Source organism: Astatotilapia calliptera, chromosome 8 (genome assembly GCF_964374335.1).
Source record: "Astatotilapia calliptera chromosome 8, fAstCal68.1, whole genome shotgun sequence".
Taxonomy (NCBI): Eukaryota; Metazoa; Chordata; class Actinopteri; order Cichliformes; family Cichlidae; genus Astatotilapia; species Astatotilapia calliptera.
The window spans coordinates 18,054,513-18,069,922 of NC_137429.1; the positions used below are offsets into that span (position 1 = coordinate 18,054,513).

General features: G+C 39.5%; 1 protein-coding gene across 3 annotated transcripts in view; it reads left to right on the forward strand.

Moving 5' to 3' along the window:
- The window catches only part of ankfn1b (ankyrin repeat and fibronectin type III domain containing 1b), a 152,505-nt gene that overhangs the window by 98,384 nt on the left and 38,711 nt on the right, over window positions 1–15,410 (forward strand). For all 3 annotated transcript variants that reach the window (XM_026178722.2, XM_026178725.2, XM_026178728.2), the window contains one exon: window positions 13,140–13,262. In XM_026178722.2, coding sequence (XP_026034507.1) covers window positions 13,140–13,262 — 123 coding nt within the window. The remainder of the gene's footprint in view (window positions 1–13,139; window positions 13,263–15,410) is intronic.

Sequence of the window (15,410 nt, forward strand, 5' to 3'; positions counted from 1 at the left end):
GATTACAGACAAATCGACAAAAGACAAGGGGAGACAGGACAGTTTATACGCGGAAGGCTAAATGATGAGTGGAATCAGCTGTGAGAAATGAGACATGTGAGAATAATCACAAAAAGGTAAGACAATGAGACAGAAGGGGAGTAAAACTAAAGCCAAAACACAGGAAGCGAAGGATTACCGAAGTGTAGCAGGAACAACAACAGAAAGGGGAAACCCAGAGGGGAATAATATCTCCACGAATGTTAAACATTAAGTAGATCAACATGACAAGGAGTAAATGCTTATGATGCTCAGGAAGGAATATAAATCAAAATAAAAACCTTAAATAACCCTAAGAATCTAAACACGAGGATTAACATGGGGACCATGATATGGTCTTTGTGCCTGACCATTTTCACAGGAAAGCTGTTTTTTTGTTAAGCCACTTAATGCTGACCTATGAATCATTCAAGCATTAAAGAACAATCAGGTCATGGTATGAATCACTGTTGTGTCTACATATAACAGACAAAGAGCCCGTTTTAAATTGTGTCGTTGGGTGCTTTGTTGCTGACTGTCACAAAAACACATAATTTCTTCCCATTTCTTTAGATCAATATTTGAAAAATACCACACATAACACAGGTCGAGAGGGACAAATTTGTATTTTAGCACCTACAAGGTGATTCCCAAAGAGCTGTTAGCTGAAAACTTGGCATATCTTTGTATGGTGTGCAGTGTCCTTAAAAAAAAACCAGACAAACATATCCAATAAAGACCTGATACAGGATCTGAGAGATCCAAATGGCCCGAGGGGACCCGTCTACTGTTTGCTGAAGCCTCATCAGAAATGGTCTCTGATGAGACTGAATAGTGGCTGTACAAAAGCCTTTCTTATGGAAGTGAGGCAGGAAGAAAAGGCTGAGGGATACCAGGTTAGACAAGAACTGGACTGAAAATTGGTGGCAACAGGTGGAGAGATGAATCCACATTTGAATTTCTTGATTCAAATCATCATCATTGTCATTGTTATGTATGGATGAGGTCAGTAGAGCGGTACGACAGAGTGTGTCTAAAACCATTTGTAAACACAGTGGAGGCTTTGTTATGGTATAGAGCTTATTTCAGCCAGTGGCTGTGGCAATCTTCATTTTGCACCATGCAATAACATCTAAATGGTCTCTATCAGTCATGGATTAGTCTCCCCAAAGACCGGAGCTGAACATTATCGAAGCAGTGTGGGATTATCTTAACAGAAAACAGAACAAAAGGCAGCCAGCATCCAAAGAAGAGCTTTGAATGTTCTTCAAGAACCCTGGAGAACTATTCTTGAAATCCCTTAAAGAAATGTAAAGAAAGCTTAAATATGAGATTTCAATCTGTGTTGCAGAATAAAGTAGCTGTACTAAAATTTTCCACCCCGACTGCATGAATACAGCCAAAATGATCAATGTGATAACGATTATTCATCACAATAATTCACAGATTTCAGTGAAAAAAACTGTTTCACATACAAAATACTCATTTCACATCTTCCTATAGCTACAAATCTTTGCATCAGAACAAAACTGGTCCTAGTATGTTGCACATCTCACAAACATTAAAAAAATGTAATCAACAGTCCACTGCTTTCACTTTCACAGTTTTCTACAGACCTCTTAATTAAAAGCGATTTGCAGTCAAATAAAAGTGTTTAGCCATCAGATCTAAATGCATCTTCTAGAAACAAAAAATAGTCCTTCACACCATGCGTTCTACGTGCGTGATGTTCAAGGTTTGTCTAGTTGTAGATGTTAATATGCATATTTTCCCAGCTTCTATATCTAGCTCTTGCTACAGTGTGTTAACTATTTACCAGATATTCAACTAAATAAATTTATTTTGTAAGTGGAGACTGGAGGAAAAAGTAACTTTGGTAAATTTTGCCTAAATATTTAATCTTTGGTTCTCACAAGTATAGAATTGCTATAAACACACAAACACATGTCTCTCCCTCTTCGAGGTTTCCTTATCCCTTCCAGCATAAATAATCCTCTCAGTCTGCTGGCTCAACCCTGATTGGAATCTCGACGCCATGCTCAATTGTGGGTGGATAGGGAAAAGTGGGATGCCGTGAGCTTGTGTGTCAGTGTTAGGCCTTAAACATGATACTAGCGGGGTGTCCATCTCCAGCAGGCTAGGCCTAGAAATCTTCAATTTACTGTAATTTGTAAAGACACCAAGTCTGAAATACATAGACACTCTGTATATTCACGCTTTTCCAAACCCTCACTTAATTAGTCAACTAGTCAGACATGAGGCTCTGCAGACCCGCAGCAGTGCTCCAGTACTGAATGTAACAGCACAGGGGGTTAAGATACAGGCTCCACAAAGTTTTATCAGCTTTTCTGTGTCTCACAGGAGGCCAGCTGGACTATTATGTGGAGTTTTATATGAAGATTAAGAGGATAATTGTAAGATTCTGTGCAGCATTATTAGTGGGTCATGTAAACTGATGAGGGTGGCGTCAGTAATGAGGCTTACAGGTTATAAATCAGATGAAACCAGCTGCCGAGACATGTAAATATTATTATGGTACTGTATGTATTTCCTTGATTGTGTCTCACTAATGACTGACTGGGTCAGTGCCTTGGCTCACGTTGGATTCGGGACACCTGTAACTGGCACAGACATCTGGGGTATTATGAGGTTCGGCTGAGTGTTACCATGTCTACCCAACGTGATAGCCATTTAGCCCAGATCAGTTTCCCCCAAATTATATTCACAATTATCTCATCCCACCTAACCGAGTGCGGGTGGAAAGTGAAAACTGTCTGTGGTACTGTTTGCTTTGCCCGTCCTTTCTCAGTGGCATGGTATTCCAACTACAGACTCTAATAATTTGCTGGCTTCCATGTGCTTGTCAGCTCAACTCAACATTAATTCTACTGCAAATCCATCATCTGTATATCTGGCTGTGTTGAGTCAGCCTTATGCCACACATCAAACAGAGAGGGGGGACACAGAGGGAATGGTATCAAACCCAACACCACAGGGAGCCAACCGAAGTGAAAAGCAGCGCTGGATTCCTCCCTCATTTTTGTCTCCCTGACGAGTTCTGTATGTGCCGACTCTGCGGAAAACAGGAGCGAGAGAGCAAAGTAATAAAAGAGAGACGTTTGAAAAAAAGAAGAAGAAGAAGATGAAACGATGACTGTGACTCAGAGATGTGCAAATGAAGGAATGGAGGGAAAAAAGCCAAGATGGAAATATCTCTGTTTATCGCAGTGGGTGGATGGGCAGCATATGAGAAGATGCACGTAGGACGATAACAGAGTCCCTTCCTTTGGCACGTAGCGTTGTGATTAGATCATTAGGATTTATTTGTCAAGGCAGTGAACTGACTCCTAAAGGCCTCCTCTCTCCTTTGGAACATGTGGGTGCTCGAAGAATTATGCTTCCAAACTACATATCGCTGTTTTGACTCCCTTGTATAATTCTGACGCATTTATTTAGACAGTTTTATGATGACAACGAAAAGCTATCCAAATTGTATCAGGCAATATTCAAAAAGTTTCTGTGTTATTGCTTCTTATTTATTGACCATCGCAGCTACCAATGGTTGAGCATTACACTCAGACAATATAACCAAAGGGAAAGCTTGTTAGCTTGAAGAAATATCAGTATTTTATTAGTGAGACTTCAGTCCAAGTGAAATAAAAGCAGCCCCGACCATGTTAGAGAGACATGCACACAGACTTGGGTTTGGATGGGGATGGTGAGTGGAATACAAGGCGTTCTTTGAGCACATTTTAATTAGCAATGTTCATAGCTTGGCTGTGTTCTTTTATGATTGGACCACTGAAAGCCTTTTTGTTTGCCTAATGAAACACATTGAGGGGTACGTTCATCAATTAAACTATGTTTGTGTACGTGTACGCACTCGCTTATGAGCATTTGAGCTTGCATGCACTTCTTTTGCCTGTATCTCTTGTACTGGTCGGGGGGGCTACATTCTTTTTTGGCGTATTAGTGTTCCATTGGCAGGGATAAGAAGCCATAGCGGGAGACACAGATGAAAGCAATCCTAGCGCTTTGTTTTCCCTACTTTCCAAAATAGTTGTTTTAGGTAGGGAGCCATTGCCCATAATTGCTCCAACAGGGTCAGGTATTTGTCTGTCATGCTCATGATTTACTGTAGTGTCTGTGCCTTAGTAATCTGACATAAGATCAGTGGTTAAGGGCAGTGTAACCTCAGACAGACCACATAGATTGTGTAATGCATAGCATTCTGCTGGTTTCAATGGGATCCCTTTATAAACACATCTCACACAAAACCCTCTTTATGATTTGAGAAGCTATGCAGAGCATGCTTGTCACAATATTTCCCAAATCAGATCTATCAAATATGTAAATAAAACGTGTGGACGGATACAAAAAAACAGTATTTAAGAATAATCTTACCAGAGACATTACACGGATGGAGACATTTCAACACATTTTAGGACAAAAAAGGTCTGTGGAAGAATTCCTAATGACAAAAATGGCACCAAAGAGTCAGTCAACACCTGAAGCAGGAAATGTGTGAGACAGAGCCATTGTTGCATTGACTGACTGGTGCAAGGGCACAGGCTTATGATAGTAAAAATGTAGTTTTCTGGTCTTAGCATATCCATAGCATGGGATGAGGCAGATTGAGTTGATAAGTTGAATAAAATTACTTTGATAACCTTAAGTCACCAAATTGTTTGGGTGAGGGGATATTGTATCGCTTCCTGATGTGGTGCAGTTATTGATAAACTGAGCTTATTTTGGCTTCTCCCTTCTTCACAAGGGGTTGCAACAGCAGATGGATGTGCATATTTGATTTGGCACAAGCTTATACACCGGATGACCTTCCTACCGCAGCCCTTCCAGGGATTTCAGTCTCCTTCTGGTCCTGAACCGGGATTTTTTTGCATGTTAGGCAAATGTATTGACCATGTGTTAAAACATGTTGACACTATTAATGAATTCACCCTTAATTTGACTTTCTACAGTGGTGACTTAATGACTCATCAAGGTGGTGCTTATCAAGTAAATAAGGGTAAATTGAACTGACCTGCAGGCAAAGCTCAAAAAGAGGGAAAGCAGAACAGAGAACTAATTTGCTGTACTGATATATCACTGAAGATACATCCACTAAGACCACAGTGCGGTTTATAAATTTGAGCATTTTTAGAGTTATTTTTTCTTATGTACCACCAGTTATTGCCTTGCAATGTGTCAGTTATTTGGACTTTAAAGTTATGGCATGCTTCTTTTTTATTTAGAGAGGGTACATAGGCAAGAGATTTCTAGAAGGAGTTTGATTTTACATTCTTTAGAGGATTCAGATATGTTATGTAAAATCTAAAATTCAAAAATAGAAAAAACCCCCCAGTAAAATCATGTTCTCTTTTGGGGATTTTTTTGCAACTTTTGGCCAACCAGCTTGGGAACTTGGTCAATCGGGTTTGTTTATGTTTATTAATAATTTATAAAGATGTATTTTTAACCATTAAAAGTAATAAAATAGGTTAATAGTGTCTGCACTGTAACTCTACAATGTTAAACACATTTAAGCTTCATTGATTTTTAGAATTCCATATAGTCTTAACTCTGCTCTCGAATAGTGGGTTACTGAGGCTGTAAGCGGGGGTCAAAGTGCACCGTCTGTAGCTTTGTGTACTCTGAGTGAGAACAATTAGTTCTTTAGCAGAGCTTCTGCACATGAATACCTCTGAACGGTTAATTGCTGCCATGGCAACAGAACAAGAGCTGAAAAGTGGCATTAGGTGAGTTGTTTGCAAGAAAGCAATCTGTCGCAGTGACACTATGAATGTGTGTGTAACGGCTGGAGGTGTGCATGTAATCGCAGGTCAACATTTTCTCAGTATCATCACACAAGCCATTCAGTGCTGACAAAAGCACTTTTGTGCTACAGGATTGGGAAAACTTACTGGTGAGTGGATAATCTAAGTCACATTGGAGTGAGGCAGTGGTAGGCTTTCAAATAGGAGGAATATATTATTGGAATGGTTGTCACTGTTGTAGTTATTGAGATTTTTGTGGTAAAAGCAGTTGGGAACGCAGACAAACTGGGAGACTGGACTTTTAGTTCCAACAATGTTGCTTCTTAAAAAAGTTGTCTTTGCTCCTACTGGTAGCTGTTTCATCTCAAAATTGAGATTTCTTTAATCAGATTGCATCACCAATGTTTTTTTTTCACCTGTACTTAATTTTATTGAGATTAGATCACTAGCAGCTACAGTATGTGGCTGCTAGTTTCTTCCTATGTACAGGTAGCCACTTGAGGCCAGGGTCTGTACTATCTTAGTAAAAAAAAAAATGCTAACATTAGCCAGTTAATGCTTAAAGAACCACCAAGACTAGAATTTTGTCAGCATTTGAGCTTTAAAATTCTCTATATATAAGCAGTTTAAATAGAAAACTGGGTGCTACGTTATTACGGTTCATTCTGCATCGAGTATCTGGATTTTATAGAAATCCATCACAAAGCTGTTGAAACATTTCGGGCCCATAGTGAACTAGAGGGAAAGCAACAGATAACTGAAAGTGATTAGAACACAATGTCTTCGAGCTATGCATGGCTGTACAAAAATTAATGCCAATCCATCAATATGGGAACCACATGTTATTAGGACTCATCCTCAGGGTAAGGATATCTATAGTGAAGCTTAAAACAATCCATCCGGTAGTTGGCAAGAGATTTCATTAATATGCAAGAATTTGAACCTAATGTTTTGTGCTAGAAGAAAAGTCAGGGGATTACCAAATTCTTTAGGCTTTATTTTCTTATAACCACAAGTCTCTTTACATTTTCGAGGCCATCCGTCAAACAGTTGATGAGATGTTTCAGCAACTGTCTGGTAAAGACTCTAATCCCAGAAGGCTTTGGAAAAAGTGAAGGAGGGCATAGATTTTTGGACTTTTAACTGTATTTTCATAAGATTTACAACTTTTCCTACTGATAATTTTCTGATAACTGATAACCTCCTATGTGGAATTTTAAAAAAAACTTACTGAATTACAGAACAGTCTGGGCAATGAGCTACCAGAACATTTTTAATGCACTGATTTCTTATACGTTAACCCCAAAGAGTCACGCTGATAGTTTTCTTTGATTTACTAGCACAGTATAAAAGAGATGTACTGTAGCTCAAGAATTAAATGTGTAGTTAAATTTTGCAATAACAGAAAAAGACAACTTCACTGGTTTGACCCACTTAAAATCAAAGGGGCCGCATGTGGTCTACAAGCTAAACTGATTTTGACACCCCTGCATTGCAGGTAAAAGATATAAAGTAAAACAGTATATGGGTTGGTATGTATAAAGATAAAATGGATTCCTCCACCTTCACCTGCTGCACAACAGATTCACATAAAATCTAAAAATAATAACGAAAGAATTCATATGAATATACATATATGGATGCAATCAAAGACAACAATAGAAAAGAAAGCATCCACTGCAGGGGATCCTGTCAGCGCACACATGGTTTTTGCTCAGAGAGTGTTCTGTATCCATGCTTTACGGAGGCTGAAATAACTCAGTTAGCTCCTCCAAGAAGTTTTTTTTGGTTGCGTGCGTGTCATTAGACAACTTTTGAATGAGTTCTGATCAAAGTTTGTCGGGGTGTAGAGTGGAGTCATGCTAACAATCCAGTAATATTCGGCTCATATCCAAGAAGTTCTTCAAAGTCAACTTAGTGCTTTATTGTTTGAAAACTGACAAAAAGACTTAAAAACTAGAAACTATGATTCTTACAATTGTGGTGCATATTGTCAACATATAGAGAGTATTGTATAAAGATTTTAGAAATGTCATATTTGACCTCTGACTTTTCCTTCAAGGTAAATTGTCACTTTGATCTGACGGTCAAAGTTCTTAAATTGCTATATAGAGCTATTAAAACAGTTTCTTATTGCCATGTTATTTTATTATCACTTTTTTATGTACAGTACAGTCACAGGTTATAACTTTTTGAATACACAACAGTTTGAATGCATGTACGATGTTCCTGAATAACTTTTTTTTTAAATAAAAGAAGTATTTAAACAGATTTACTAAACAATTAAATGAATGCTACACGTTCATACTGCACTACCAGCTTCTTAAACTCCAAAAGAATAGAACAGAACAACTTAAAAGTACATTTTGCCCAAAGAATGAGCTGCTTTGGCGGAGTGCTTGTTGTTTTTCTATGTTCTATGTTTCAAGCAAAAGAGGACTGACACACAGGTATGACGCCATTCAGAAGTTTTCAAAGAGGACAGGGAAGCTCAGCAAGTGCATTTGCGTCATCTCGTTCCTTTGTCTGCATTTTCATGGTCGTGGTATAGATTAAAAATGTCATCGGTTGCGTGTGGATAACCCACCCTCCTCCAGTGTCAATTTTGTAATGAAAAATGATCAATCAAATCATTGATTTTTCTAACTGTAATCAACACCAGGAAAATGAAAGAGAAAATGTAATTCTGATGAGAGGATAATCGACCGGGATATCCTGGGCCTCCAAGGGGATTGCGTCATCGCAATATGCCTTCTGTGGTGATGTTATCAGGGACAGCTGCATGGGGTGGAGCCAGCATTGACGCTCTCAGGGAGCCAAGGGGCAGCCAGTTGCCAGCAGATCCCCCTCCACTCAGACCCACCTGCTTCGCATGTGCAGTTTTCCTGTAAACCCCTCAAAGGGATTCCCTGAGTCCTCTTCTGTGTCCACTGGTCCCCGTGTCTTTGAAGTCATGATCCTATGTGTTTTCATGGCATTGAAGTTTTTATCCTACGGTCAGTACATGTCATGCATTTTATCCAAAGGTTTGTTTGAAGTTTTTACACTGAATTCTTTATGTAAATCACCAAATAAACGTATTAGATCCATAAAAAGTAAATCACTCATTAACAACCGATGATGAGCCAAACCCCTCGCTCCTGAAATCTATTCATAAATCAGAATTTTACAGACTAGTCAAGTCCACACTTTATGAAAACAGACATCAGCGTCAGTTGTTGGCAGTAGCCTGTGTGCTAATTTAATTAAAAGCCCTTGAAGAAGAAGAAGAAGAAGCCCAGCCTAGCTTAATGCCGTCAATTAGGGGTTTCTCTGCCATATGACTAAAATCCCACACCCCATTTGTGTGATTCATACAGGAAAATATGTCTCTTTGTCTTAGAGGTCAACCAGCTCTTTGGAGATGTTGGCGTTGGGTCAGGAAACAGTAGTTGAGGGTGTAGGAGTGGGAACACAGGCAGTAAGGCTTGTTGTTATTCTACTAGATAAGCCATAGCATGAGGTCATTTTGAACAAGAACTGCATTTTCATCTCAGCTTATGGCAGCTGGTCTGAAGAGAAATAACTTGCACAGCATCAGAGCAAATTTTCAGAAGTTGTCTTTAATCAAAAAGAAATGTTTTGCAATTACGAAGGAAAACTTTCTTTGTTGGTTAATGGTGCCTGTCCTGGATGTGGACTGGTTGGAATGAGGGGGAAAATAACACTGGTAATTAATTAGTCGCATTAGATGTTTGTCTTCATGTCTTTTTAAAGGCACAATGTGTAGAAAATGGTGTAGGAGAAGAGGTTGAAGAAATTACCCCTTTAATCAGCCCTGAGATGCAGAAATCACTTTCATCTTGGTGTTCATATACTTGAGTTTTAACATTGACATCAGTGTAGAAGACACTGCCAAAGCACAGAAATCTGATCTGCGGGTTAACGTTGGCTTGCAGAGGAGACCGGGCCTCTAGTTTTCGGCATTGCCTAATGGAAGGAAATGTCAAAAAGAGAGTGGGAAGGAGTGTTAAGTGTAGCAAGAGAGTGGTTGTCCATGTTAAGCCAAAAAAAAGCCTTAATCATCCATCTTATCTGTTGGCCATGCCGCTCTCCAGTAGTTCCTTTTCATTTTGTTCACTGGTTAAGATGTAAAAGTGATAAATATGTCTATACTGAGGGCAGAATAGACATAAGGTTGTCTCTCAACCCTGACTGGTATACACTATATTGCCAGACGTGTTCACTCACCCATCCAAATCACTGAATTCAGATGTTCCACTCACTTCCATGACCACGGGGGTAAAAAGTCAAGCACATAGGCATGCAGATTGCTTCTACGAACATTTGTGAAAGAACGAGTTGCGCTCAGGAGCTCGGTGAATTCCACTGTGGAATGCCACCTGTGCGACAGTCCAGTTGTAAAATTTCCTCTTTACAAAATATTCCACAGTCAACTGTTAGTGGTATTATAAAAAAGTGGAAGTGATTGGAAACAACAGTAACTAGGATTGTAGGCCATGCAAAATCACAGAATGGGATCAGGTAATGTCCAGGTTCATAGTGGCCAACGTTCTGCAGAGTCTATCGCTACAGACCGCCAAACTTCATGCGGCCTTCGTTCCAATGAAAAGAACTCGTAATGCTTCAGCATGCCAACGCATTTTGGACAATTTTATGCTCCCAACTTTGTTGGAGAGGTTTGGGGATGCCCCCTTACTGTTCCAACATGACTGAACACCAGTGCACAAAGCAAAGGTCCATAATGACATGGATGAGCAAGTTTGCTGTGAAAGAACTTGACTGACCTGCACAGAGTCCTGATCTCAATGAATTGGAGTGGAAAATTGTGGTCCAGACCTTCTTATTCAGCATCAGTGTCTGATCTCACAAATGCTCTTCCAGGAAAATGCTCAAAAATTCCCATAAACACACTCCTAAACATTGGTTATATGTCAAGCATGGGTCAACATCATATTAAACCATATAGATTAAGAATAGAATGTCACTCAAGTTCATATGCATGTGAAGGCAGACAAGTGGATACTTCTGTCAATATAGTGTATAAAGGCGGGGGTCGGGCAATTAGCTTTGTTTGCCGAAATATTGGCATTAGCATTTATAACAGCCGATGACAATATTTGTAAAAACTAAAGAAGTGATAGGTGAAACACCCTTCAACCATTTTATGAGTGTTGAGGTTACATAGTTTGTCCACCAGAGTGCACACTGCAACTTCCCTATTTGTCAACAAGAACACCAAAAGCAACAACAGTCAGACAAAGAATAACTGATTCTTAAACAACTTGTTACAATAAAGTCATGCATTACTTATGAAACTGCGTAGTCATGTTATCTAAGTAATGACTTATAAATATATAATACACATAACACGTATCAAATAATAATTCACATAAAACATGTTAGATAAATCTGTTTATGTTTCGTGTGTCTAAAAGAAAGAAAAGTTGCACTATTTGATTTAAATCACCAAACTATTAGATTTGGTCTTGAAATCTTATATCGGTCAAATTCTAGTTGTCTCAGTTTGAAATCTAATTTGAGTTTTATGTTACTACTGGCTGGTTAGCATGTTAACAACAGTGTCACTGTATTTCATTTATTTTTAAATTGCTGTTGTGTTTTTAAACTAAAAGTCTTTCTTATTATAACTTTAAAAAAAGAAGAAAGAAATCAGAAGAAGAAGTCAGAGAGGCAGGTTATCTTGTAATGTTTCACTGAATTGAATTTTCAAGCTCACATCAGTCTTTCATTTGCAGCAATGGGGAATATGTAAAGGTCTGTGATGCAACAAAGGTCTGGATCCAAATTTCATGTTTTTAAGTAATCATTCTCTTAGATCTGAGTCCTCCCTCATAGATAGATGCATTACACTTGTCAGGATACACTCAGACCTTCTGTCTCCTTTGTACAACAAAGCAGTCTCCTGGGCAAAATCATACAAATTACTCATTCAAAAGCCTCTCAGACGTCTTCATCAAAAGTAAAAAATTAATAAAAATACACGTGATCTTATGCCATTCAAGCAGTTTAATTAGGTGGAACGGGGTGAATCACCACACTCTCATTCATCCATATCATGTCTCACTTTTCAGCAATCTGGTAATGCCATGAACTGTTGTATATGCTTTTATTAATCTTTTCTTTTATCAAAGCCTTATGCTCACAGTAATTTCTGAAGCATCTCACATAAATCCACAAGAGTGATGGCAGATGCAAGTCTTGTTTTTGAGTGGCAAGAAGCGCCTCTGTCATCTGCACAAATCTTGATCTAACCATTCATGTAGTTTGTCTCCAACAGAGCTCACCATGGAGACTAAAATGCTTTTTGGCTCAGGTTGAGAGGAGATCTATGTACGTGTGTGAATATGTATGAGCCATTATTATTGTTTTACCATTTCATAATGAAATGGAAAAAGCATGTGTGTGAGATTGGGAAAGGGGATAATCCTGCACAACGCCTGGGCATCATCTATGTAATCCTGTCTCATCTGTATTTTTTTTTCTGCAGGGTTTTGAATTGCCTTAAAATTATCTTTGGATCGTTGTCCACTTTGGCCATGTTGATCTAAAAGTTTGCTTAATAATTGTTGAGAATTTTTACATGACGTGCTCCTCCAGCGGTGTTCCTCTACAAGCCTGGCTCTTTGATAGAGAATAATATTACATTTTGATTAGTCCCCAGTGTTACCACAGCAATATTGCAATGCTGAGTCTCATCAAATGTGTCCGGGCTGGAATGGAATAAATATTACATTTCCTGTTTTTAATTTTGAGTAAAAAGTTGAACTGGGACATTGGCAGCCCAGTAGAGGATATTAAAATGTGTTTGACTTTTTTTTCGTGTGGAAAAAGATTTCGAGAAAATGAGGCAGGAAGTATGCGGCTTTCCCTGAAACCTAATGTTTCCTCTGGGAGCTGAAGCATTGTTACGCTGTTTGTCAACTTCGTGGACTACATTCCCACTGAGTATTGTGCGCTTTCTGCAAAACTAGTTTAGTCTGAGGCATGAGTGAATCGATCTTTCTCAGATATTCATGCTCTCTGCCAGTATTTAACCTCTGCTGAACACTTTTTGGCAAACCAGCTATATGTCAGTCCCTGTGCTTGTTTCTTATTAGCCATTTTTTATATTAAGTGCTGAGTAAAAGGTGTTGTTAACAGTGAAGCACCAGGGCAAGCTGACCCTGGCAGTATATTAAGTGCTTCTGAACTTCTGTGTAAGAATGTATAATACATGTCAAAGAAGAGAAAAGATTTCTTAAGACTTGCCAAGCAAGTAGGCCAAGATCTTTGTCTAAATCAGTCCTACTAAGTCTTATTCTTTGTAATTTTTCTGTTGCCCAGGTCAGAGTCGGGAATCTCCAAATTTACTCATCGTCTATCCCTCAAAGAGCGACCAGCGAAGGCAGAGAAGACTTCATCAGAAAGGCCTCCATCCTACAGGAGACGATCTCTTAGTGTCGACTGGTAAGACCGTCTCGCAATTTCTGAACTCACATGCTTTCACTAAAAGTCAAAGGCTGTACTTCTGTTTTTTTCATCTTCTTTTAAAAATTATGAAAAATTGCAAGAAGCAGTAGCAAAAGGTCTAAACACGTATCACACTGCAAAGAATATTTAGTAAAGTGAAATATTAAGTGTTGTTACGGGTATAATTTTGAATAAAAACAACATGTAAGAAAAGAGAGACAACTGCAATGAGTCATGTCTGTTTACAAAGTCAAGTCTCAGGTTGATGAAAACTGGGGGGGGCTGGGGTGGGAGCAAAGGGTGGGCAAAGTGGTGATAGGGTCCTGTTCTGTCTCTGCGTCTGGGTTTCGTTGAAGAGCGCCAAGATGCTCCAGTGGCGCCGGCTCATCTTGCTCTTGTAAAGCTCCAGTCTTCAGGCACCCGATGAAAGGAGTTTGAAAGCTTTCCATTGCGAGGCTGCCTTCCAGTCCCCACCCATGGGAATCCTTCCCAGTCTCCCCTCTTGTTGCCTGGCTTACACTCATTTATCTGCCCATTGATCCTGCCTTTCGTCCATCTGACATGCCTCCTGAGTTTCCTGCTATGTATTCTTGGCTCTTCCTTTGTGCTTTCCCTACATTTGGGAGCACAGGCACGGGTTTAAGAGGACCTTACACTTCCTTTGCACTCAATTTTGTCAAGTAAGAAAATCCCCAATCACCAGATTTTTCTAGGTCGATGATTACTGTGCAGGGACTACAGTAGCTATTCGGCAGTTACTTTACATTTTGTGGAGTTACAGGTGTGTTAAATTTCTGAGGTCCTATCGAATCGTGCTAGGGCCTGGTGTGAGGTCTTACGAGGTCTTTTGTTGGCCTTATGAGACCAACTGTGTGGTCTCGGACTAGTATTGCGATGTGTGGTCCGCCAGCAGAAATGTGGTGTTAAGTGAATGAGCGTTAGAGTGTATGTGCAGTGTGAGGTCTTTTACTTTAACAGCTCCATGTTTTTCTTCCATGCTGCTTGAGAAGGGACCTGGCCTTTAAAGTTCAGGCCCTGATTGATGTGGTCTGGTTTTAATGAAACTCAGTGGGTAGATTGGACATGCTCATTTACAAGAGGGATGAGGGGGGGCTTGACTACAGCTGGATTTTGACTTTTTGCGGGCCCTGCCACTGTTACAGGAGTGTGACTGGCCTTTTGTGACATCATAAATAAGGGGTCCCCAGGGGGAGAGATTCAAGGTTGAGGCCTGAGTCATGCTACAGGGAGGTGAAACAAGGTTGGTCCAACTTTGACAGGGCCAAAAAAGCGTCTCTGGCGCATAGTGATCAACAGACTCCAAAGGAAAACATGTGTGTCAGTCAGTTGCATATTTGAAAGTGTTCAACATTTACAGCACTTCCTGTAGTCTAAACAATCTGTCTTGCTTTAATCATTGTTAATGAGAACTTCTCAGGGATAAATGTCATCACAAAAATATTCATGATTAAGCAGTGTACTTGTTAAGTATGTGATGTTATGTGGTTTCATGCCATGTTGCCTAGCGTAGTTCGCAGTGATGAGTTGCAATTACTCATGAAAGTTCTTCCATATATACAGTACTGTGCAAAATTCTTGAGTCACCCCTCATGTCTTTGTAATTTGCTTTGAAGAAACCAGGCTTGGTCTGGTCTGTAGTTCTCCAGGCTTTCTGAAGATCTTTCAAAGCTTTTCTTTGGGCATTGGCTACTTTTTCCACTTATTTTCAGTCCATTTCTTATACCCAACAATTTTTAGATGATTTTGAGGTTTTTTGCTAAGCCACTTAACACAGACCTATGAATTATTTAAGGATTAAAGAAGACACTCAGTTCAAGGGTTGAACCTTTGTTCTGTCTATACCAGAGGTGAGTTCATTACCAAGCCTCTGGAGAACTTCAAGACATGTTGAGGAGGTAATTTAGCCATTTAAATCAGCTGTGTTGGATCAAAGACGCATCTAAAACCCACAGGACACCGGCCCTCGAGGCCTGGACTTGCCCACCTCTGGTCTATACAAACACAGAAATCTAAATATATTTTGGCATAGCATGGAATGTGTCCCAAAAATGTAATGAAACTGGATAATTGTGAGCCAAAAGAAGAAATTGCAACCCTTAAAAGCTATCTAAAGCCGATGAACAC